This window comes from Hypanus sabinus, chromosome X1 (assembly GCF_030144855.1).
Source record: "Hypanus sabinus isolate sHypSab1 chromosome X1, sHypSab1.hap1, whole genome shotgun sequence".
In the NCBI taxonomy this organism is placed as follows: Eukaryota; Metazoa; Chordata; class Chondrichthyes; order Myliobatiformes; family Dasyatidae; genus Hypanus; species Hypanus sabinus.
Genome location: NC_082738.1, coordinates 24934878 through 24957232, shown reverse-complemented (window position 1 = coordinate 24957232; position 22355 = coordinate 24934878). Strand labels below are relative to the sequence as shown.

The following is a 22355-nucleotide window of genomic DNA, read 5'->3' as shown; positions in this document are numbered from 1 at the left end:
GTGCTTCTAACATTTGCAATTTAGTTTACTATGTGCAGTTCTCACAAATGATGCAACTTCTCACCTGATGGTCCTGTGCAAAGTGTTGGCATGTCCTGATTTTTCTTCTCTTGTTGGGAATGCTTATCTAAAACTTGCCATGGCTATCATATTGCACAGTGTGTAGAAAATGGGGCCTCCACTGTTGGGATTAATCATGATCAGTGCTTCAAGTGTCTTTTAACCCATGTAATGGTTACCAAAAATTGTTTTCTTTTTCCAGCCAGGAAATCACCTCTGATGTCTTTAAAGAACTTTGGAAGAATAATTCCACCAGAGTTCAGAAAATTGCACACATCAGTGGTTATAAGACACCAGTCTCACGGCACACTATTGCAATAATAAAGCTCAATGTAACAGATACATACTTTTATTGCTCCAATATTAGTGTTTGCTTCAGTGTCTCAATGAACAAACTAAGTCTTTCATAAAGGAGTTGTCCCAGGGGAACAGCTTCCCTGCAGTTTAAGGGTTAGTCTATTTGCCAGTATATTTGACTAGGTGATTTAGCAAGCTTTTCTGATTGACAAATTTCTTTAACTAAACAGCAGCTTTTGAAAAATGAATGCCGTTCCATCGGGAAGGACAAAGCTGTTGTGTGAAGAAGCCGTGTTGTTGCTTCTAATGGTCAGATTTACTATCAGTGTATATGTTGAAAAACACAGTTCAGTCCATGTTCTGAACTTATACATTTAGCTGTGGTATGAATGACAGCATTTGTTTGAGACAGTGGGGTAGACTTCCAGCTATCAGGGTATAAAATCTGTCATATTTCAATTATGGAAAAAGATGTGCCCACACCTGTGACAGACATCCTGTTTGCTGTGCCAGTTTATTTCTGAACAGTAATTGGAAATCAACCTCAAGGTCTGCAGTGTTGCAAAGCAAACTTCCTGAAAGTGTGCTCCTTATATTCTCTTTATCATCTTGTGTATCTTTGTGTTGTGCTGATAGGATTTTATTTATTTAGTGTTTTTTTTTAACTTCCAATAAAGGTAATATTTTCAGAGATATCTATTGACTCTGGTATCAGATACAGAAGTGCTGTTGTGAAGCATAAAGATAGCTCAGCTGAGCCAGTGCCTTTTCCTACTTGATGCCCACACCTGGATTTGAAAGACAGATCACTGAGTGGCAATCTGGAGTCAGAACACTGGCTGATCTCTTTATTTCCCTTTAACCCAGGCATGTGAGGCTTAATCATTGGCTTAAATCACAAACTCGGCACATGTTTGATTTCATATCTCATTTACTAGCTATAAATCTAATGCATCACCAGAGGTGTTTTTTTTAAAAGGAGGTTGTTTAATTGCAGGTTAAAAAGTAAGTACACCATTTCTGTAATTCCTCCATACAGGAGAGGAGCTATCATTGGACAGTTTATACTAATGAATTGGACATTCATTTTTCTTGTTACTGTTCCTATCTATCTTGTGGTTTTGTTGGTGCTGCCTTTATATTGTGACCAGTGGTCCAGCTCTTAGTTATTTTATTACTTTGGAACCTAGGTTTACAGGGTGTGATACCAAACCAGCAGCAGACCTATCAGGGGATGATGGGTGTACAACAACCTCAGACACCAGGCTTGATGAATAGTCAGCGAAACAACCTGGGAAATCAGATGCAGGGAATGATGGTCCAATACTCATCTGTTCCATCATATCAGGTAATGATTCTGTTGTTGAATATTAAATGAGATGTTCAGAAGAACTACATTTTCGTATTGTCTTTTTATCACTGAGGTCCAGTAAGTAGATTTGTTATTGAAGCATATTTTCCAAGCAAAGCACTATTTTCCTGTTTGGATTTGTTCATTCCCTTCATGTGCATGTCCTCAAAATCAGAAAACACAAGGAGGTGCTTCTGATTAGGTTGGTAAGTGTGGTTTGTAGTGCTGCTAGTGCAATGATTAAATAAAGTTTCAGTGGGCATAACTGTTCTTTGTGTACGTCATCGAAACATGCAATGTCAGGATTGTAGGATGATTTATGAGCATCTATAATGATTCAGCTTTTTACTCAAGTTTATGTGACGTAAAGGTTTGAACTAATGTTCAGCTGAGTCTGCTCGTACAACTCCACTGCCTCCTTTTTACTGGGGATTTGACATTACACTCATTGAACATGTCCAACAGATATCTTAAAGAGTCAGCAAATGATTTAGAACTTGGGGAAGATAGAGGCAGGGTAGTGCAGTGCAAAAGAGACAGAGAACAGTTTAGTTTGTCACCAGCTCACATTACATCTATCTTGATTATAAAATGGAAATGTTCATCAGGGTGTTATTTGTGGTGAGAAAGAGGAGAGTTAATGACTCAGGCATTTCACACATGGTTAGTATAGCCCACATTTTCTGTTCCTATTTCAGATTTCCACATGTATGGTATTTCACATCCTCTTTTAGGAGTTCTGAGTTATGTGTCTGTATGTGCCCTTCTTGAAGGCCATTGCCTCTAAGTGAAACCTTTTCCCTAAAATCTCCTCAACCTTTATCTCAGAGCCACTTTCTCGTTTATTTTGTTTGCAAATCATTTTGACGTGTAATTGGATAATGGGGCAGTACACCCTTTTTGTATGCTAGGTAATCTACTTCCTTAGTTATAAAACATGAATGACATTTTGAGACTTAAGTATGTGAACACAGATTCAGATGTAGGTCATTCAACCCCCTCATGCCTGCTCCTCCATTCAGTGAGACCCATGGCTAATCTTATACCTCAGACCACTTTCCAACGTCAACCCCATAACCTGTAATTCCCTGATGTTCAAAACTCTATCAGTTTCTCCCTTGAATATACTCAGTGACTAAGCCTCCATAGGCCTCATGGGGAGAGAATTCCAAAGGTCAGTCACCTGGATGAAGAAGTGTCTCTCCATCTTTGTCCTGTTGTGACCACTAGCTTTAGATACTCCTGCCAAGAGAAGCATAATCCCCACTTACTGTGTGTTGAGCCTTTAAATATTTTCTATGATTCAATGAGATCTCTTCTAAATTTTCTAAACTCTAGATAGGTCCTCTCAAGGCCCCAGCACCTGTATGACCAAACATAGGTAGTGTTAATAAGCGACCAGAGGAATTATTTACATATTTCCCACTGGGTAGTAGAATCTCTCTTTAATCATATGAATGCCTCTCAGTTCCAGTGACCCAAGTCTGGAGTTTGCACATTCTTCCTGTAACTACAGAGGTTTCCCTTGGATGTTCTGATTTCCTGTCATATCCCAAAGATGGGACCTGATGGGCCAAATGGCTTAATTCTGTTCCTTTATCTTATGGTCTTGTGGGTAGGTGGATTGCTGTAAACTGCTGTAAATTGTCCCTAGTGTGCAGGTGAGCAGTAGAATCTGTTGGGGAGTTGATGAAAATGTGGGGTAAATAAAATGGGATTAGTATAGGATTAGTATAAATATGTGCTTAATGGTTAGCACAGATTCAGTGGGCAGAAGATCCTCTTTCTGTACTGTATTTACTATGGCAGTCTACCAAAAATGTCTCTTGTCAACTGATTTTGTTTTATTATTTATCACCCAGGTGCCAATGTCCAGTGATTCTCAAGTAGTTGTACAGCAGACCTACCAGCAGCCCGTCATGGTACCCAGTCAGTCTGTGCAAGGAACACTGCCTGGTGGAGGAGTGCCAGTGTACTACAGTGTAATTCCACCATCCCAGCAAAATAGCACAAGGTAAGAGATTGTTATCTAGCAAATGCACCAAGTTAGGACCCATATTTTAGGAAGCATGTTGCCACTCATTCACACGGCTGAGACATAATTTCTAATCTACAATCAGAATGACTTTTGGAGAAATACTTTGATTGTACCTGTTTCTCTTGTACTACACTATAGTTTCTGTATTTAATGTTGAATTAAAACTAACCAGCACAGAAAACCTGAAGCAGTGCCTTTGAATAAAGGAATAGTGAGAGTTATGAAGGTGGATTCTCTGCAATACAATGTACAAAGGTCAGTTCAGTATCGTGCACTTTCAGGAATATCTCGCAAATCCATAAATATTATCTCTTCACATCATATTGATGCTGGAGATACAACAGAGATCATGCACATACTCTGATCTTGGACTCATTAATTTTATGTGGTTTTCCAAGCAGCCATGGGTATTATGACTAGACTTGGTTTTCTAATGAACTGAGCTCACTAGTTATTAAAGCTACTTAGTGGAGATCCATAGGATTTCTAGCAGAAGCAGTGAATGCATCTGACCTATGTGGCAGTGTCACTCTCCACAAAATCAGCATGCCCCTGAAGTATATAGGGCATATCCCAATCACAATAAGTAATGTTGGGCTTCTACATAGAATTGAATATACCACAGAGTTTAGAAACTATACAGCACAGGCAACCTCACATCCAGTGCTTACTCACTGGCAGGGAGAAGCAACAATCCCAGCCATTTAGGCTCTCAGTACAGGTGCAACTTTGTCCAGAAACCTAAACATACAAATTATCCTACAAACTCTGTAAATTTGACATATACAGTATATGAATGCATACTCTGAAATTGTCTTCATTATGATTCAGTCTTTGTGGTCTTCTCCTCAAATATGTCAAGCTGTTATGGGATCTTCAACTGCTGCTATATTTTACTTGAAATGTAGCCATGGGCACTTACAAAATGTTAACCCATAACTAAATCCTTAGCCAAACAGTGTGGAGCAATTCTACCATGCTGGGAGCCCACGTTCAAGGTCAGCTTGAAACAAACCAGATTGGAATTTCACCAAAGGTTTGTTTCAATGAATGATTAACACTGTGTTCTAGGAGGCATTGTAGATCCTCATGAATCCCTTCTTTGCCAATTGAAGGAGGATAATAAAGGGCATTGCTTTTTCTTCGGAAAACATAAAATCATATGTAAGGATGTACATTGTATATTGCACTTCCTATCCTAATGTATTTTTTGCTTTGAGAGAATTTATAGATCTCCTATGTTGCTGGTCATGGGGTAGCCCTGGACCTGAACATGCCTTTTAATGCTTACTGCAGCCCTAATTCAGCCTGAACGCAATAGCATTTTGCTCATCGCTGTAATGCAGCAAATCTACTGCAGCAATATTTCATAGGTTAAAAAGAATTGCACACTGTACTCATGCTGGAGAGTACAGGTCTCTCAGATACTATATTGGCAGTATTTACCAACCACTTTTTGAAACTTGCTTGAGGTGTAAATAACTTTGCTCTACTCTGGAAAACCTCCTGTTTCTTGCTACTGAATAAAATATTGTTTTTCCAACTTGCAGTACCGTGGAAGAGTCTTAGACGCACATATGTACAGGTAGCTAGGAAGTGTAAGACTTTTGCACAGTAATGTATTTATTAACGTGGAGCGAAGAGCAAGTTTGTTAATCTGGCGGGAGCAAAGGATGTTGAGAATGGCCAGGGTGGAGCGACCCGGGAGGGGTGTTGGACAGACAGGTAGCAGCGAAGGAGTGCCAGGAGTGGGGGTTGGCACTGGTGTAAACACACCCAGCCCTGAGAAAGCAGGCAAGGTTATTTGATTCCAAACAATTGGTTTATTGATCATTACAGAATGCCTCTCTAGTGGTTCCTGCTCCCTCCCCTTTCTTTTCCCCTTTTCCCAACCATGATTCCCCTCTCTCTGCCCCCTTCCCACTCTCAGTCCACAATAAAGACCCATATCAGAATCAGGTTTATCATCACTCACATATGTCATGAATTTTGGTTTTTTTTGCAGCTGCAGTACGGTGCAATACATAAACTTGCTACAATACTGTGTAAAAGTCTTAGGCACCCTAGCTATATATAGGTGCTTAAGACTTTTGCACAGTATTGTACATGGTGACTTTTGTATTGTTTGCTTAACATGCTAAGATCAATCCTGACCTCCTCTTATAAAGATAAAGATTAGTTTTATATGCCACATGTATAACAAGACATACAGTAAAGTGTGTCATTTGCATCAAATCAGTGAGGATTGTGCTGGCAATCCATGAATGTCACCACACTTATGGCGCTAACATAGCATGCCTACAATTGACTAACTCTAACCCGTACATTTTTTTTATTGTGGGAGAAAACTGAAGCACCAGTGGGGTCATGGGGAGAATGTACAAACTCCTTACAGGCAGCAGTGGGAATTAAGCCCTGATCTTAGAGTCAGTGCTGTAAAGTATTATGCTAATTGCTACGCTACCATGCTGCCTCTTCCCCATCTACATGCTATCCCTCTGGAAAAGTATCCACAGATAGACTCATCTTTCACATGTGCACCAATGACACCCAGCTCCACTTCTCTGGTCCCTCTCTTGATCCTCCAGTACCTTTCTTTTAGCAGGTGGCTAACTTGAAATCCAGTTTTTGACGAGTTGTGATTGCTGCAGCTAAACATGGAAAACTTTTAGCCATTAACTTATTCCCCTCGCTGGTTAATGTCCCAGCCTGTAACCATGGTGTCCTATTTGACCCAAGCTGATCTTTAAACCTCCTTAACTACTTTGTCACAAAGTATTCCTATTTACACCCCTTAATGTCAATCATATATCCTGTACTCAACCCATGAAATGCTGGAACCCTCATTAGTGCTTTTGTCACCTACAGACTGCATTTTCATTTGTCTTCTGGCTAGCCTTGTTTACACCCTTTATAAATTTCACTGATAAACTGTTGTTTGTTTCTATACCACAGCAACTTCTCTGGAACTTTGCTTCTTCTCAGTTATTTACCTAATTTTGATACATTTCCCTTTGCCTGACGTGTTATGAGAATTCTTGGTTCTTGAAGCTGCTGCTGGTGCACCTGTGTGCCAGTGAAGTTGATCCGCTGTCTTGCACCTTGAATGGCTGTTTATTGCCAGTCTCTGCCTCACAGACTGACTTCTGCTGCAACATCCAAGATCAGTATTAAACTGCCTCAAGCATGCCACTTCAGCACTGCGCAAATATTAATCCCATTACTGTTACACAAGGTTTCTTCAACTCAAAATTTTCATTTCACAAGTTATTTGAACTGCTGAATGTTTTCTTTTCTTTCTACTGCTCCAATTTCAGTTGTTTTTGATAATTGTTTTGTCTGGTGTTATGTGAGACAGATTGTACTGATATTTTCTGGACATTAAAGTTCCACAGAAAATGGGTGGAACCAGCAAATAACAAGTTGCTACTTTGTCACTTAAGTGCTTACAATTTATTTCCTCCAGTCTTTCTGTGCAGGCCAATTATGGCATGAACTTTGTTTTGTAGTTGTGCAGGAGGTGGTGATAAACAATTCCCAGTGCATTTTGCACACAGAATTTGTCCGTAGTAGATGGTATTTATTTAATTCATTTAAAGTATAGGTGCAATTTGTAATTTAAATTCCAGACAGCGGTAGGCCTGTAGGATGGAATTTATTGTATTAATTTCCAATATTAAGAAAATGATTAAATGGGTAAGTTCAAACATGAGAAAATCTGCAGATGCTGGATATCCAATCAACACATACAAAATGCTGGAGGAACTCAGCAGGCCAGACAGCATCTATGGAAAAGAGTACAGTCAACATTTCAGGCCAAGACCCTTCTTCAGGACTGGAAAATAAGATGAGAAGTCAGAGCAATAAGGTGGGGGGAGGGGAGGAAGATGTGCAAGGTAATAGGTGAAACCAGGAGGAGAGATGTCTCACCTATCACCTCCCACCTTGTACTTCTTCCTCCCCTCCCCTCAACTTATTGCTCTGACTTATCTTATTTTCCAGTCCTGATGAAGGGTCTCAGCCCAAGACATTGAAGTTTGCTCTTTTCCTTAGATGCTGCCTGGCCTGTTGAGTTCCTCCAGCATTTTGTTAATGGGTAAGTTCAGTGATTTTCTTTTTGATTTTGAAATTGTATAAAATTTGTGTTCTATAAATGTTACTGGTAGTTACATAGAGTGACCTAAGGATTAATGAATTTGGCAGCTCAAAGCACCATGATGATCATGATTAGATTGGTTTATATGGTCGTTTTTATGGCGTGTGCTGATTCATAAATTGCAGTATTTGGGGGGAAAATTGGTAACAATGGATAATTGGTTACTTGAGCCAACCATGGATTGTTTTTTGCCCCTTTAGACGTAAGACTCTTTGCAGGTGTGATGTGATGACCTGAGGTGTGACACTTTTAAGGTGTGGCTCCTCTGAGGCCACACTTACAGGTGTGACACTACACACTTGTGTTGCACACGTGCCTGTTGCTTATATAGATAGATTATGTGAGTTGATCTGTGTAACAGCTGCTTTGTATAAAACTAAACTGGGCAAAACTTTTTCAGCCAATCGGTTGGATTCCTTCAGCCACCTGGTCCAGAGCAGTACCAGATGCCTCAATCTCCCTCTCCTTGTAACCCAGCGCAAATGCAGCAACAATATACAGGTTAGTGCATATTTACTCTCGCACATGTTCAGATTAGCATACATCAACTTGGCAAAGCATCAGCAGCTTTTAGTGCTCGCACTCTGATAGGGATTTGTAAAATCATGTCTGTACTTTTAACACTTTGCTGTTTATACCGAGCATAATTTGTCACAAACATGGCATAAACTATAGACTTCCCTGCAAAGGTTTTGGTGGCAAAAACGGAGAATTAAGAAACCCCAAGCACAAATATATTTGTGTTGTATGAATGAATTGAAATAGTCAATATGATAGCATTATTCTGTTTGAAGACTGATCCAGGACTTTGGGACACTATCCTGGGGAGAATGGAAGGCAAATGCCCTTTAACCATACTTAGTCTAATTGTTTTCATAAGTTCCATAGCTTTATAAGTAATGAACATTCTAAGCTGTTCAAAAAAATCAGAAAATACTAGGAAAACTCAGCAGGACTGGCAGCATCACTCTAAGATGAACTGTCTGTTGTTCTGCATACAGGCAGTTTTCTTTTAATTCTAAGCTCTGTTGGAAATTAACATCTGGTGGCAACAGGTCCCAGAAATGTGCTCCAAATAAAGAGGAGTGGATTGTGGATTGGGGATGAGGGGCAAGTTAAAAGAGAGTCTTAGAAACTCAAGGAGATTTCATTCCTCGTGTGCAGATGTACTTGCTTGCCACCTTTCATACAGTGCCACTTATCAGAGAGTCTGATCACTGTTTCCTCTCCCTGCATCTCCCTACCAACTCTATCCCTAAGGCTGTCTAACTGTGGCCTTGTCCCTGTGGCTAACCCTCCCAGTCATTGTGAAGGAAACTAAACAAAATACTGAGGATGAAATCCTACTGTTCAGCTTTGGTAGGTCCTGTGCTTTCTGGATTCTCCTTTCACCTTGCCTGCCCAGAAGTTAAAACTGTGTGATAAGGAATAAGAAACAGCTTGACCATCCGAATTTTGACTGACTGAAATTGTTATGGCTGCGGGACTCTTCAGCTGTTCAGTAGGAAAGTTAAAGTTCATGGGGAGCAGGCAGGAAATTGGAGTTGAAGCCAAGGTCAGATCAGCCATGATCTGATTGAATGACAGAGCAGATTTGAGGGGCTGAATGTACCTGCTGCTGCTCCTTTTTCTTATGTTCAGTCCTGATTTTAGAGATTAAAATGTCATCCCTACAAAGCATAGTAATAAATAGTGTTCTGTTCAGCCAACAACGAGGACACGGAGAGAAACATTAAACAAAACCAGAACTACTTAAAGTCAATTTCCTAAGGAAGTGCACCAAGAATATAACTATGCTGTGGATGGTTAATAAGACTAAATTGTGGAAGAAAGAGCACAATTAACAGAGGATGTATTTTTAATTTTTAAAAAATTAACAGAATGACCAAGTGAGGCTCAATAAATATATGTTGATATGATTAAACAGCAATGCTTAAACTCTGGCTGTCTAAACAGAAGTGTCCTAAACTTCCTCCAGTGTTCCCTTTTTATTCCAAATGCTTGTGGATTTGAATGATAGGTCTGCCAATTGCAATCATGTGGCCTTAACCTTGTAAAGGTTGGCAGTTGCCTTTTCATCTCAAAGTAATAATACTGTTAAACCTAGAGTAGTTCATAAATTAGCTGTTATGCTCAGTGATTCTGTAAAGTGTGAAGCCAGAAATATGGCACAGTTTTGTTGGGTAATAGTGGGGAAACTGGAGGGAATAGGAGAGGGGAATATGCACTTTTAATTGCAAAGAACTATTTTTTTCCAAAAATGTGACTGTATCTTAATGCAATACAAAATATAACCAGAGGAAATGCAGACGTGAAAATCCACCAGCCTAATAAGTGAGATGCTGCTGAAATTGGAACCTTCTAATTGATGAACTGGAAAACCCTTATCTCATGAAGTTCATCAATGAGGAATAAAGTGATTTTGTGACATTCATGAGATAAACTCTCTTGAAGTATTTCTGGCATCTCGGTTCTGAGTCTCTGTGGTACTATCATGTGAATGCATAAGTTACAGGCGTCAGCACCTACTGCCTTTTAATTAGCTGCAGAGATGCATGCCCTCCAGTTTTCCTATGTATCAGTAAATGAATCTTTTGTTATATTGCTTAGGATGATTGCAATCGCAAATTCTCTTTAGATTTTGGCTGGAATTTACACAAGCACAGCAGTAACTTAATTCTGGGACATTTTTATTCGAAAATGTAACAGTGTATGAACAAATAACAGCATTATTAATGCGCAAGTTGGCAGACAACATAGGAATTACAAATCACTGTTAGTTTCAAAAAAATAGTATTTTGCGCTTAACCTACCCGTGATTTTCATGAGGTTGTAATATTAATTATGCATTAAACTAGTAACAGAAAGTTTTGTAATTTTCAGTATAATTAAACCTACACCACCATGTTAGATGTTAATGATTGCCGATTAACTTCTCTTGCTTAGAATGTAGTTATAAGCATCGACTCTCATTTCTTTAGGCTGTGAATAGTTTCAATATCAATTTCTATTTTGTTGCTTCAAATATGTCTTTTTCTACTTATGCCAAATCTATACCTTTTCCTCTGTATGTGTATCTGTTTTGGCCTTAAATTTGCTCCCACTAAATCACCCACCCTTCTCATCCCTTCATGTTTATTTCTCAATGTTTTAATCTCATTGGATAAGAAGATATACTGTTGATTCTGTTCATCAAGGTCCCAGATGCCCAGTTGACCTCGCTGCGCCGTTATCAGCTTGCATTTCCAATGATGTTGTAGCAAAACTAAAACCAAAACATGTACAAACAGGTCTATCTTGGCATCCAGCAAATGCCCTACTTCAGCAAAATCTGGGCTGTCTTCTTTATTTACAGTTTTTGTGTACAGGAGTCTGCAATAGTTCAGTGAAAGATGCTCTGTAGTTTGTCATATTGTACTTGTACTGCACTGAACTTGTCCTCTAGGACAAAATTGAAATCAGGATTAAAGTGAGTGGTTGTCCTTATTTACTAAGGATCTAAAGTATCCTAAACTGCAGAAGCTCATCCATCTTTGACTTGACAATTTCACTAATTTAACCGATATTGCTCTTCAACTTAGTGTTCCCTGATTCCAACAGAGAAGAGACTTCATCATCGTTCGTTTCAAAAGTCTTGGAGATGCTCTTACATTTCATCGCGTTCCCGGATGTTTACACCCTGTTCATTGCACTCTAACCAGACACTTGAAATTGCTGGCTTTAAAAGGATTGCAATGAACACTTACAAAAGTGCCTAATGTACTTGGATTATAATAAGTGGTATCCTTTTAGAGAGTTCGAGTAACAGATTTTAAGTCTCATTAGTTTCATATATAGTCTAATACACATCAAAACCAAATTTAATACTTTAAAATAAAAGCTTGGGAAACTGCAAATGTTTGAGATGATTTTCAAAATCAACCACTTAAGCTAGAGCAAATCAGTAAGATATTGTAACATGAGATTTTACTGTTTTGGTAGGGCAGACAATGTGACTGGTTTTGCAGATTTTATTTAAGTATAACTAAATCAGGCACGGTAATAAAATCAATTGTATCTGAACTGTGCTGACACTGATTTCTTTTGGGTGGTATTTTGTAATAGGAAGTACCTTCAGATCCTAAAGAGGTAAGTATATTTTAAATGAAGATTCTCAAAGTGGAATTATATGTACGTGATTTACTACCTAATACTGACATGTTGCTTTAACTTTGCACAGGTAGTAATCAGTTTGTTTTGTCTCCCCACCTCAGGTGTACCAGCACCCAGTCATGGAGTTGTGGTTATGCAGCTGAGTGTACCTAATGGCCCTCAACCCTCTCAGCCTCCCTTGTTACCGCAGTGGAACCAGTGCAAATACTATAGTGTGGAGCAGCGAGGGCAGAAACCCACTGAGCTCTACAACCCTGATAATCCCACCCAGGTATCCAATTAATTGTTTAATATATGTTGTAGTTCATGCTGCTATCTATCAACTGAGTCAGTTATTCTAATTTTGTACTGATTGTACAGTCAGCCCTCCTTATCCACGAGGGATTGGTTCCAGGACCCCCTGCGGATGCCAAAATACGCAGGTGCTCAAGTCCCTTATATAAAATGGCGTCGTATTTGCATATAACCTACGCACATCCTCCCGTATACTTTAAATCATCTCTAGATTACTTATAGTACCTAATACAATGTAAATGCTTTGTAAATAGTTGTTATAGTGTAATGTTTAGGGAATAGTGACAAGAAAAAGAAACTGTACATGTTCCTCTCACTCACAACACAAGCAGTGAACAAACGAGATGCGAGGCGAACAGTGATCAAACAACGAGTAAAACTTGTAACACCTGTACAGTAGTTGTTACACTGTCTTGTTTAGGGAATACAAGGACGCTTTAGAGGAGGCCCAATAACACTAAAGTCAGGAACTGTTGAGGTTGAGGGCTGAGGATCTTCAAGCGTTGAACGTCCAGACTTCAGAATTGCAGATGCTTTAGTTAGAAACATAGTTAATAGGAAGCTGTCTCTTTTTCTTTGCATCATCAAACAAACCTTGCAGTTGTTGTAGGCATGTTGTTATCCCTCAGGTGATACTGAGGCTTCGTTCCATTGAAGGATTGTTGTCGAGGATCATATCCTTTAACACTTGTGCCTGTTGAAAAACTTCTGCAAATTTTTCAAGTGTCCAAAGTGATGGCTCTGCCTCCTCTAAATCTTCATCATCATCATCTTCTGTAGAGGATTTCAGCAGATCTTTGAGTTCCACGAATTTCAGCTTCTTTCTGCTTTATTGTGCAAATGCTTGATTCGTTCTTACCGACCTGAAGGCCCACTTCGGAATGCAACATGCCACTTTTCAAAGGATCTAAGATTTCTACTTTATTGGCAAGAGATAGCACTTTATGCTCTCTCTTAGCTTTTGAGGAATTGCTTTGACCACCTAATTGCTTTTTAGGAGCCATTTTTTTCACAGGAACAAAGTAGCGAATGAACGAGACGCAAGGTGAATAATGCTCAAGCAACAAGTGCTAGAAGAGCGCTTCAGTGATTTTAAGAGACTTCCAGATTTTCTCCTACTTCCTGCATGTCAAGGTGTTACCTGATTTTAGCACCAGGAATACCTGGTCCTAATTTTTAGAAAATGTCCCCTTATCCTATCCTGTACAACTGGGAGAAACTGTTTCTTTCATATTCTATCAGTTGCTAGTAATTTATTGAAAACTTCATTAAAGTCATTATTTAGTATCCTAAATAACTAGTTTTGTGTAATTGCTCTACATTGCTCTTACGATTTAGTTCTGGGAAGTCCAGCTATCACTCTTATAAGCACATACTGCATCCTCTCCATGACTAGTCTCTACTTCTTAGGAATGTAGTCCCCGGAACTGCTGGTGTTGCTCCAGGTGTGTTCCAACCAACATTTGATAACTTCCATCCACTCATACTCCAATCTCTTCTATGCAAAGATCAAATTCACAAGACCATAAGACAGCCTTTGTCCTGACGAAGGGTCTCAGCCCGAAACGTTGACTGCTCATTTCAACAGATGCTGCTCGACCTGCTGAGTTCATCCAGCTTGTTTGTTTGCCTTAATTTGACCACATATCTGCAGTATACTTTGTGTTAGCCTTTGTAATGATTTTCTGCACCTGTCTCTAGCTTTTTAATGATCCATGTGTATGAACCCTGGATCTGTTTGGTCAGGCACTCTTTAGAGCTTTTCACCATTTAGAAAGTGCCCTTTCTTTTGGTTTTAGACCTCGAGTTGATGACCTCACATCTGTCTACATTGAAATCTCCATTGGCTCAATCTGTTAATTTCTCTTTAATGTAATGTTGCCACCTATGCTACTTACAAAGCTACCTACTATGTTAATGGCAAACTTGAAAATGTGGCTTTCTATCCATTGTCAAGTCATTTACCAATACAGTGAATAGTTGATGTTCTTTGTGGAACTTCATTAGTCACATTCTGCCACCTTGAGCATTATCTGTACTCTCCATCTTCTGACGCTCAGTCAGCTTGCAATTGCCGAAGTCGTGGTGGGCAGCAGTGTTCATGTTTCTAGACTTCTACCGTGCAAGGGCGGAACATGTCATGATACGCGGCATTCATATCAGATAGGCTTTACTCCTGGATGGTGGAATTCATTTGCTTCTCTTTAGCTAGAAATTAACAAGGATTGTAGGTTCCTGATTCTGCAGCTTCACATGACATTAGATAATACATTTTGAAATCCTTACAGACCTCTTGTACACAGTGTTTGGATTGTAAACGGTTACAATAACAATACTACTTAGAAATGATGTTATTTTTCAATTCTCTTTTTAAAAGATTAATATTAATAAGTTTTGAACAGGTTTCCTAAAATGTCTTATCTATTTCAGTCTGTCTCTGTTATAATTTTATTAATAGTAAAACAATGAATACACATAAATAAGCAACAGGACTCATCCTTTTTCCTTAAAAAAAAGTCCATAACTATTGTTAATAGTTCGTTAATCAATCCATAATCTCTGGTTAAATTTACCATGGCACACAGGAGGATTTTTTACAAGATTATTGCCAATTTGAACACACAAAAACATTCACCACTCCTGGACTAGACCATTGACATCCACAAACAATGTTTCTGCTGCCTGAACCACTCTGGCGGCATTTCGTGTAAATAGCAGATAGAGCCTCCAGCTTTGTTGTGGCTTTACTGTTTGCTGGAAAACCCAGCAGCAGAACAAAAGGAGGAGGAGGGCAGGAGGAGATTTTGGACAGGCAACCAGAGAACAATTGATTGGATTGCACTTTCTATGAACATGGAATAGATGGCTTTATTGCCAAGTTTGCAGATGATACGAAGATTGGTGGTAGGGCAGGTAGTGTTGAGGAAACAAGTAGGATCCAGAAGGACTTAGATTAGGAGAATGGGCAAGAACGTGGCAAATGAAAGACAATGTTGGAAAATGCATGGCCATGCACTTTGGTAGAAGAAATAAATGTGCGGACTATTTTCTACATGGGGAGAAAATCCAGGAATCTGAGATGCAGAGGGACTTGGGAGTCTTGTGCAGAACACCCTGAAGGTTAACTTGCAGGTAGAGTCAGTGGAGAGGTAGGCAAATACCATGCTAGCATTCATTTCAAGAGGTCTAGAATACAAGAGCAAGGATGTGATGCTGAGTCTTTATAAAACACTGGTGAGGCCTCACCTTAAGTATTGCGAACAGTTTTGGGACCCTCATCTTAGAAAAGATGTGGTGGCATTGGAGAGGGTCCAGAGGAGGTTCACAAGGATGATTCCAGGAATGAAAGGAATATCATACGAGGACCGTTTGATGGCTCTGGGTCTTTACTTGCTGGAATTCAGAAGGATGAGGGGGATCTCATTGAAATCTTTCGAATGTTGAAAGGCCTGGACAGAGTATATGTGGAAAGGATGGTTCCCATGGTGGGAGAGTCTGGGGCAAGAGGGCACAGCCTCAGGATAGAGGGGAGCCCTTTAAAAACAGAGATGCGGAGAAATTTCTTTAGCTAAAGGGTGGTGAATTTGCAGAATTTGTTGCCACGTGCAGCTGTGGAGGCCTGGTCATTGGGTGTACTTAAGGCAGAGATAGATAGGTTTTTGATTGGACATGGCATCAAAGGTTACGGGGAGAAAGCTGGGAACTGGGGTTGAGGAGGAGAAAAAAAAAAGGATCAGCCGTGATTGAGTGGCGGAGCAGACTCAATGGGCCAGATGGGCTAATTCTGCTCCTGTGTCTTATAGTCTTATGGAACCCAATCTCATTTCATTGTTCCTGTCTTGCCTGCCCTCTTGAGCTGACCATCCCAATACTTGACTGCAGTGACAACTAAAACTCAAAATACCATGATTAAACATCCAACCGTGCTGAAAAACAAATAAACACCAATTAATCACCCTTCTATATTCCTTTAGTGCTTATTCCACCCCCTCCCCACTGTGTTTGCTCATATTTGTGTTCCTGAACAGTTCTCCAACATTACTGGTGCATGTATGTTGCATGTAAGGTTTTAGAGAATGAACTTGTAGCTCTTGATTTAGGAAGTCCAACTGTCAACTACACCCTGCCCCAATGTGGAAGCAGTCTTGCTGATGGATAACAGCACGGACACTGGAGGAGGTGCAACGTGAAATCACAAATGTTGTTTATTCTGAAAGGGATAAGTAGATTTGCATGTCACACAACCAGTGTCACGGTTCTCCCAGTGTGACGCCTTGGTAATGCTTATAATTTGTTTAGGGACATTTCTGAAGTGCTCCTTTGAACACTATTGTCTAGAGCTATGCCAACAACAATCGAAACTTATGTTTGTAAGCAGATCTTGCACAGCAGAAGAGCTTTCACTACAGGATATTGGCTGGCTTTTGCTTGTGATGTAACACTGAACTTGACATTGTGCAGTCAAATTCTTTGTGATTGTTGGGTCGATGTGCAATGGGTGCTTCACCATTTCCGCACAGGGGAAGGTAGACTCCAAGATCTTAATAAAACCATGTACTGGATTCCCCATGTTCCTTACTATTAGATAAATGCTTCTGGCACACTAGCCAAAACCCAGCTGCCCATCAGCCGCTTCTTGAATTCTTCATCCCAAGTCCACACTTTCAGAACTTTGGAGAGCAGGCACCTTCACTGGCGATAAGCCACTTTCACCCAGTGCATACAGATCTTGGTTCTCAGCTATGCTTCGTTGTACACCAGGTTTCTGTGGGTGCAAGTATCGCATCAAGTGACAGTGTGTCTTCATTTTCATTCTCTTCTGAACAGCATCTTACCAGGTTGGATCTCTTGGCTATTTGAAAGGGGAAGTGCCCAAGACTAGAAATGTGGCAAAGTGAGAGATGCATCTCATAACAGTTGTAAATCAGAACAGTCTGTGGGATGAGGGGACAATGATGTGTGAGAAAATGGTATGCAGTTTTCTTCTGTTGCCATGTACTGTGTAGTGGGTTTGGTTGATATAGCTGTCATGGTTGAATTGCTTACGGTGTAGCTGGAGTACTGATAAGTACAGGAAGATGTCATTGGTTCAGCCCTGGTCCTGATTGATGATGATTTTTAGCTGATTGGTGAGGCTATACTGCATGGAGCAGTACAAGAGCAAGTAGTGACATTGGTGGGAGATGAGATTTTAGCTGCCTTGATCAGGCATGTGAGGACATTGAACTTTCTTCGGCCTGCATCTATGGCCATGAGGTTTCACACCTTGCATTGATCTCATCAGCGTATGCTACTACCACTGATTTGATCTAAGACTTTTTGGCCATTTGTTGTTTGAGGAGCTCTTCCACCTTGATTATAGGGGCCTTCAGTGCTGCATCTGAAAATTTAAGTGCTCAGTATTGACCGTGCCCTGGAACTTCATCCAAGTAGTTGATAAATCCTCTGGATTGACTTGTACGTCTGCTTTCACTGACTGCATACTAGAGTTAAAGGCAGTACTACTGGCTTGAACTGTTGGGATGCACTAAAGCAACTAAAAGCATGGTTAATGTTTCCTGATTACTGAAATCATGATAATGAGCAGCCAGTACATATTTAATAGTGTTGGACTCCATAGTATTGGATATCTTGGCTAAATCCCATTTCATTTTCGGCTGCTATTGAGTTTAACCCCCAAGATATCATTGAGAGCATTTGTTCCAGTTTTGTTTTTCAATCAGTAAATAAGAGTTAATAATTAGCATATCATTAACATGTTAATGTTGATATACAGTACAAGTTTGCAGGGTGGTCGTTTTCTCTGCAGCTAACCATCTGCTAGAGCTCGTTTGCAGAAGTTGACTGAAAGTCACAATAAAATTAACTTATTAATAGTGGAGACATCCTTGACCTCGAGTGGAAAATAAAATTATATTATTTCCTCCCCGCCTTTGGGGCCTTGTATTAATGTAATAGAAAGCGGTCATTAACCTTATTCCAAGCTCTTTTAAAACACTATCCAATTAGTTTGATCTTCCTGCTCTGTCCTTAGTCCTGCAGATTTTCTCTTTGTCATCACGTGTCCAGTAATGATATACGTAATTTTGTGTCTGAAGCTCATTAGGAAGAAACTACAGTATACACCTTAGTATAGCAACAATAAAAAAGGAGAAAAATGGAGTGGTTAAATAGTTTAAAACCACACCTGTGTTTCTGGATTGTTGAGTTTTTTTCTCTCAATAGTCTGCGCCAATATGGCAATAGAAAAATTAACTCAGCTGCACTACTGTTGTCTCCGCCAGATAGATTAGGACTATAATGTTCATCACCTTCCCTCCTTTTAAGGCACACAATGCCAAACTCCATCAGGTACTATTGAGAATAAGGTTTTGCTCCATTTATGTTCTGGGTCAATGAAGTCCATTATTTTAAACTGGCATTTTCTAATCACCATAATATATCATAGGCACAATGAAATTAAAGGTCCGATCAGCTGGACTTCCTGCATCTTTTTTGCAGAAGTTTGCTTCTTTAGCACCTCTGATGCTGATCATGTTCTAATTATAACAGTAGGCAGGGCACTTCTCCACAACAAAAGATAATAGCACATGAGCCTCTGACGAAACCTGTAGTATAATTCTGAGCAAAATATTGCATCACAATATTGACAGAGGCCAACGGAAAAGTCAGCCACCCATCTCTTCAGCCAGTGAAGGTCTATTGGGAAAGTCAATGGTAATATTGGCTAGTCATCCTTTCAGCACAGTTTGGTTTACAAAATTATATAGTTACTGAATACACAGCATAAAAAAGTGGAGCAAGAAATAACACCACTTTTTCATAGTTACAGTAGTTATTCCACATATTTTGAAGCACTACTTGAGATTTCTGTACTCTAGAATAGTGGGGCTAGATCTGGATAAAAATGTTTTTTTTTAAACTTGAAATTGGTACACATGTCCTTTCGCTATTCTGCATATGTAAAATCAACATCTCTCTTTGGGTCTACTAAAAATAAAACTTTCAGCGAATAAATATTCACTCAGTGGTCACTTTATTAGGTACAGGAGGTACCTGATAAAGTGGTCACTGAGTGTATGTTTGTGGTCTTCTGCTGCTGTAGCCCATCCACTTCAAGGTTCAATGTGTTGTTCATTCAGAGATGCTCTTCTGCACACCACTGTTGTAACATGTGGTTATTTGAGTTACTATTGCCTTCCTGTCAGCTTGAACCAGTCTGGCCATTCTCCTCTGACCTCTCTCAATAACAAGGCATTTTTGCCCACAGAATTGCCACTCACTGTATGTTTTTTTTTTGTTCTCTGCACCCTTTTTTGTAAACTTTAGAGACTTATGTGTGAAAGTCCCTGGATATCAACAGTTTGAGATACTCAAACCACCCCATCTGGCACCAACAATCATTCCACAGTCTAAGTGACTTAGATTACATTTCTTCCCCATTCTGATGCTTGGTCTGAACAACAAATGAACCTTTTGACCACGCCTGCATGCTTTTATGGATTGAATTGCTGTCATGTGACTGGCTGATGAGATATTTACATTAATGAGGTGTACCACTGAGTGTAAAACCTCGCAGCCCTGTATCCTGAAAATTTAAGAGTCTTTCCTTCAAGTTAGCTGCTGGCCTGATCATCTTCTGAGTGACTGACTGTAAAAGCAGTTATTTTGGATAATAAATTTAAAAAAATACATCAACGGGAGTCTCTCACATCGCTCTTATCCCACTATACTTGGTGTTGTAGCTCTCTCAAGGAAAAACTTCAAGTTAAAACTTTATCAAGATGGACAAAATAGAAATATATTGCAAAATAGATTTTCATGGAGAAAGATGTTTTTAGAAATCTATTCCCCTGTAAATTATGCTTTGTGAAGTTATTACTTTCCCTTTTTTCCCTTTTTTGTTATTGAGGCTGTAAATGTGTTTATGGCTTCGCATTTTACACATTTGTCTAAGCCAGTGGATCATTTCTGAGGAACTGACAGCTTAACTGACAAGCACAAGCTGTAATTAGGACATCTAGAAGGTTATTCTACAGCTTTTAATTGAAGTATTAATTTTTATGACTGTGATCTTATGTTGAAATAGGATATCTCAGATTTGTTGAAGGACTTGACTGGAGATTTTTTTTTAATTAACTATCTTGTACACTACCTTCAGGCTGCTGGATCATTTCATTGTGAAGCCAAAATCACCAATTCACATGTTTGTATTCTTCCACAGTCAGTAGACTTGACATTATGATTTTTTACTAGTTTCTCCAGCTTCTGTCAGTTTAATTTCAAATGTTAAAACATTGTTTTCTGTACTGAACAGTTGAACTTAATAAGATGACAATAGATTTTGTCAGGTTTGTAACAGTTGCATGATCAACTACTTTTTTTTATATAAATATCATGAAACCTTGTACTCATGGAGTATATGCAATGGAATGAGGCACAGATAACAGTTTTGTCCAGAAATTAATGCACAATATTTGAAACTTTGAGACAGGAAACTAGAACATTCACAATACCAAATGCAGGTATCACAAGAAGCAGAGTTAAGTGGCAGGGGTTACTAGTCAAGGACATGCAGACATAATTCAGATACCATTTTAAAACTGATTACTCTATCTTTTTAATCGTGTTCTGATTTGATATTATTTAAAGTTAAAAAGACAATTGGAAGTTTTAGGAAACAGTTAATTTCCATTGCCTTATGTTCTTCAGTATTAAAACGTAACTAATACAGGTCCACAATCCCATATCCAAAATTCTGAAATCCAAAAAGCTTCGAAAACCGAAGTTTATTTCGCCAACAGCTGACGTCACTCAGGTGTGACGTGGCAGCACTAGCAAAGGCTGCCAGACGTCAGTTGTGGCTCAGTGTTCGTACTGGTTACACTTGCATTTGCTGTTCGCTGATATTTTGTGTTCACTGTTGACTTTGTGTTTAATTTCACTGTGAAAATGTCAAAAAGAGCTGCAGATACCCCTATGGGTAACAACAAGAAAAAGAGAAGGAAGCATCTGTCATTATCAATGATGCAGAAAGTGGAGTTATTGCAGAAGCTTGATCATGGTGTGTCTGTGTGGCATCTTACTGAAGAATATGGTGTCGGAACTACCACTGTATATGATTTAAAGAAACAGAAAGACAAGTTACTGAAGTTTTATAGTGACAGTGATGTTCTACATTTATTCCAATAAGTCATTTACTATGTGTTTGATTCGGTTCGTTTGAAGCTGTATATTTTTATGTTTTATTGAATATTTCTGTGGGAAATAAAATTTTCTTGTCATTATTCCCTGAACAATACAGTATAACAACTATTTGCATAGCATTTACATTGTATTAGGTATTATAAGTAATCTAGAGATGATTTAAAGTATACGGGAGGATGTGTGTAGGTCTGGAGCTCCGCCAGGCCCCAAAGTCCACCCACACTGAGACAGGTTAAATAAGGGACTTGAGCATACATGTTTTTTGGTATCTGTGGGTGGTCTCGGAACCAATAAAAAGGGATTCTGAAATCCGAAAAATTCTGAATTCGGAAATGCAGCTGGCCCCAAGGATTTCGGATAAGGGATTATGAACCTGTACTTGCATTGAAAAGGTCTGTAGGACAATATTGCAAAGTTTTAACTTAAAGTTATTTATCTGTGATGTTTGCTGTTTACTTCTGACATTTTTTCCTCAGGTCAACGCACAACTAAATAGTCCTCTTAACTCGCCAACCCAATCTCCAACGCCATCTCCAGTGACGAACGTGACAAACGTCTGTCCTGGTCTAACACCACTGCCACTTATTGCCCAGTTTTCCAGACCTGTGGGTCCAGCACAAGGTGAATAACTCTTCAAATAACATGTAAAATGGGTTAAAATAATATATACTGATTCTTGTAATACAGAGAACATTTAACTATTTAAATGCTTGTGACAATTGTACCCTCTGTTGCTTTAGTATTGACAAAGGCAATGAATCCATTGTAGGGTTAAAAGCACTGATGCAACTGTACAGTAT

At 39.3% G+C, this 22355-nt stretch overlaps 1 protein-coding gene across 6 annotated transcripts in view; it reads left to right on the top strand.

Moving 5' to 3' along the window:
* Positions 1-22355, top strand: part of LOC132384710 (R3H domain-containing protein 2) — a 302458-nt gene that overhangs the window by 263361 nt on the left and 16742 nt on the right. For all 6 annotated transcript variants that reach the window (XM_059956099.1, XM_059956098.1, XM_059956097.1 and 3 more), the window contains 5 exons: positions 1548-1705; positions 3571-3722; positions 8303-8403; positions 12156-12325; positions 22032-22176. In XM_059956099.1, coding sequence (XP_059812082.1) covers positions 1548-1705; positions 3571-3722; positions 8303-8403; positions 12156-12325; positions 22032-22176 — 726 coding nt within the window. The remainder of the gene's footprint in view (positions 1-1547; positions 1706-3570; positions 3723-8302; positions 8404-12155; positions 12326-22031; positions 22177-22355) is intronic.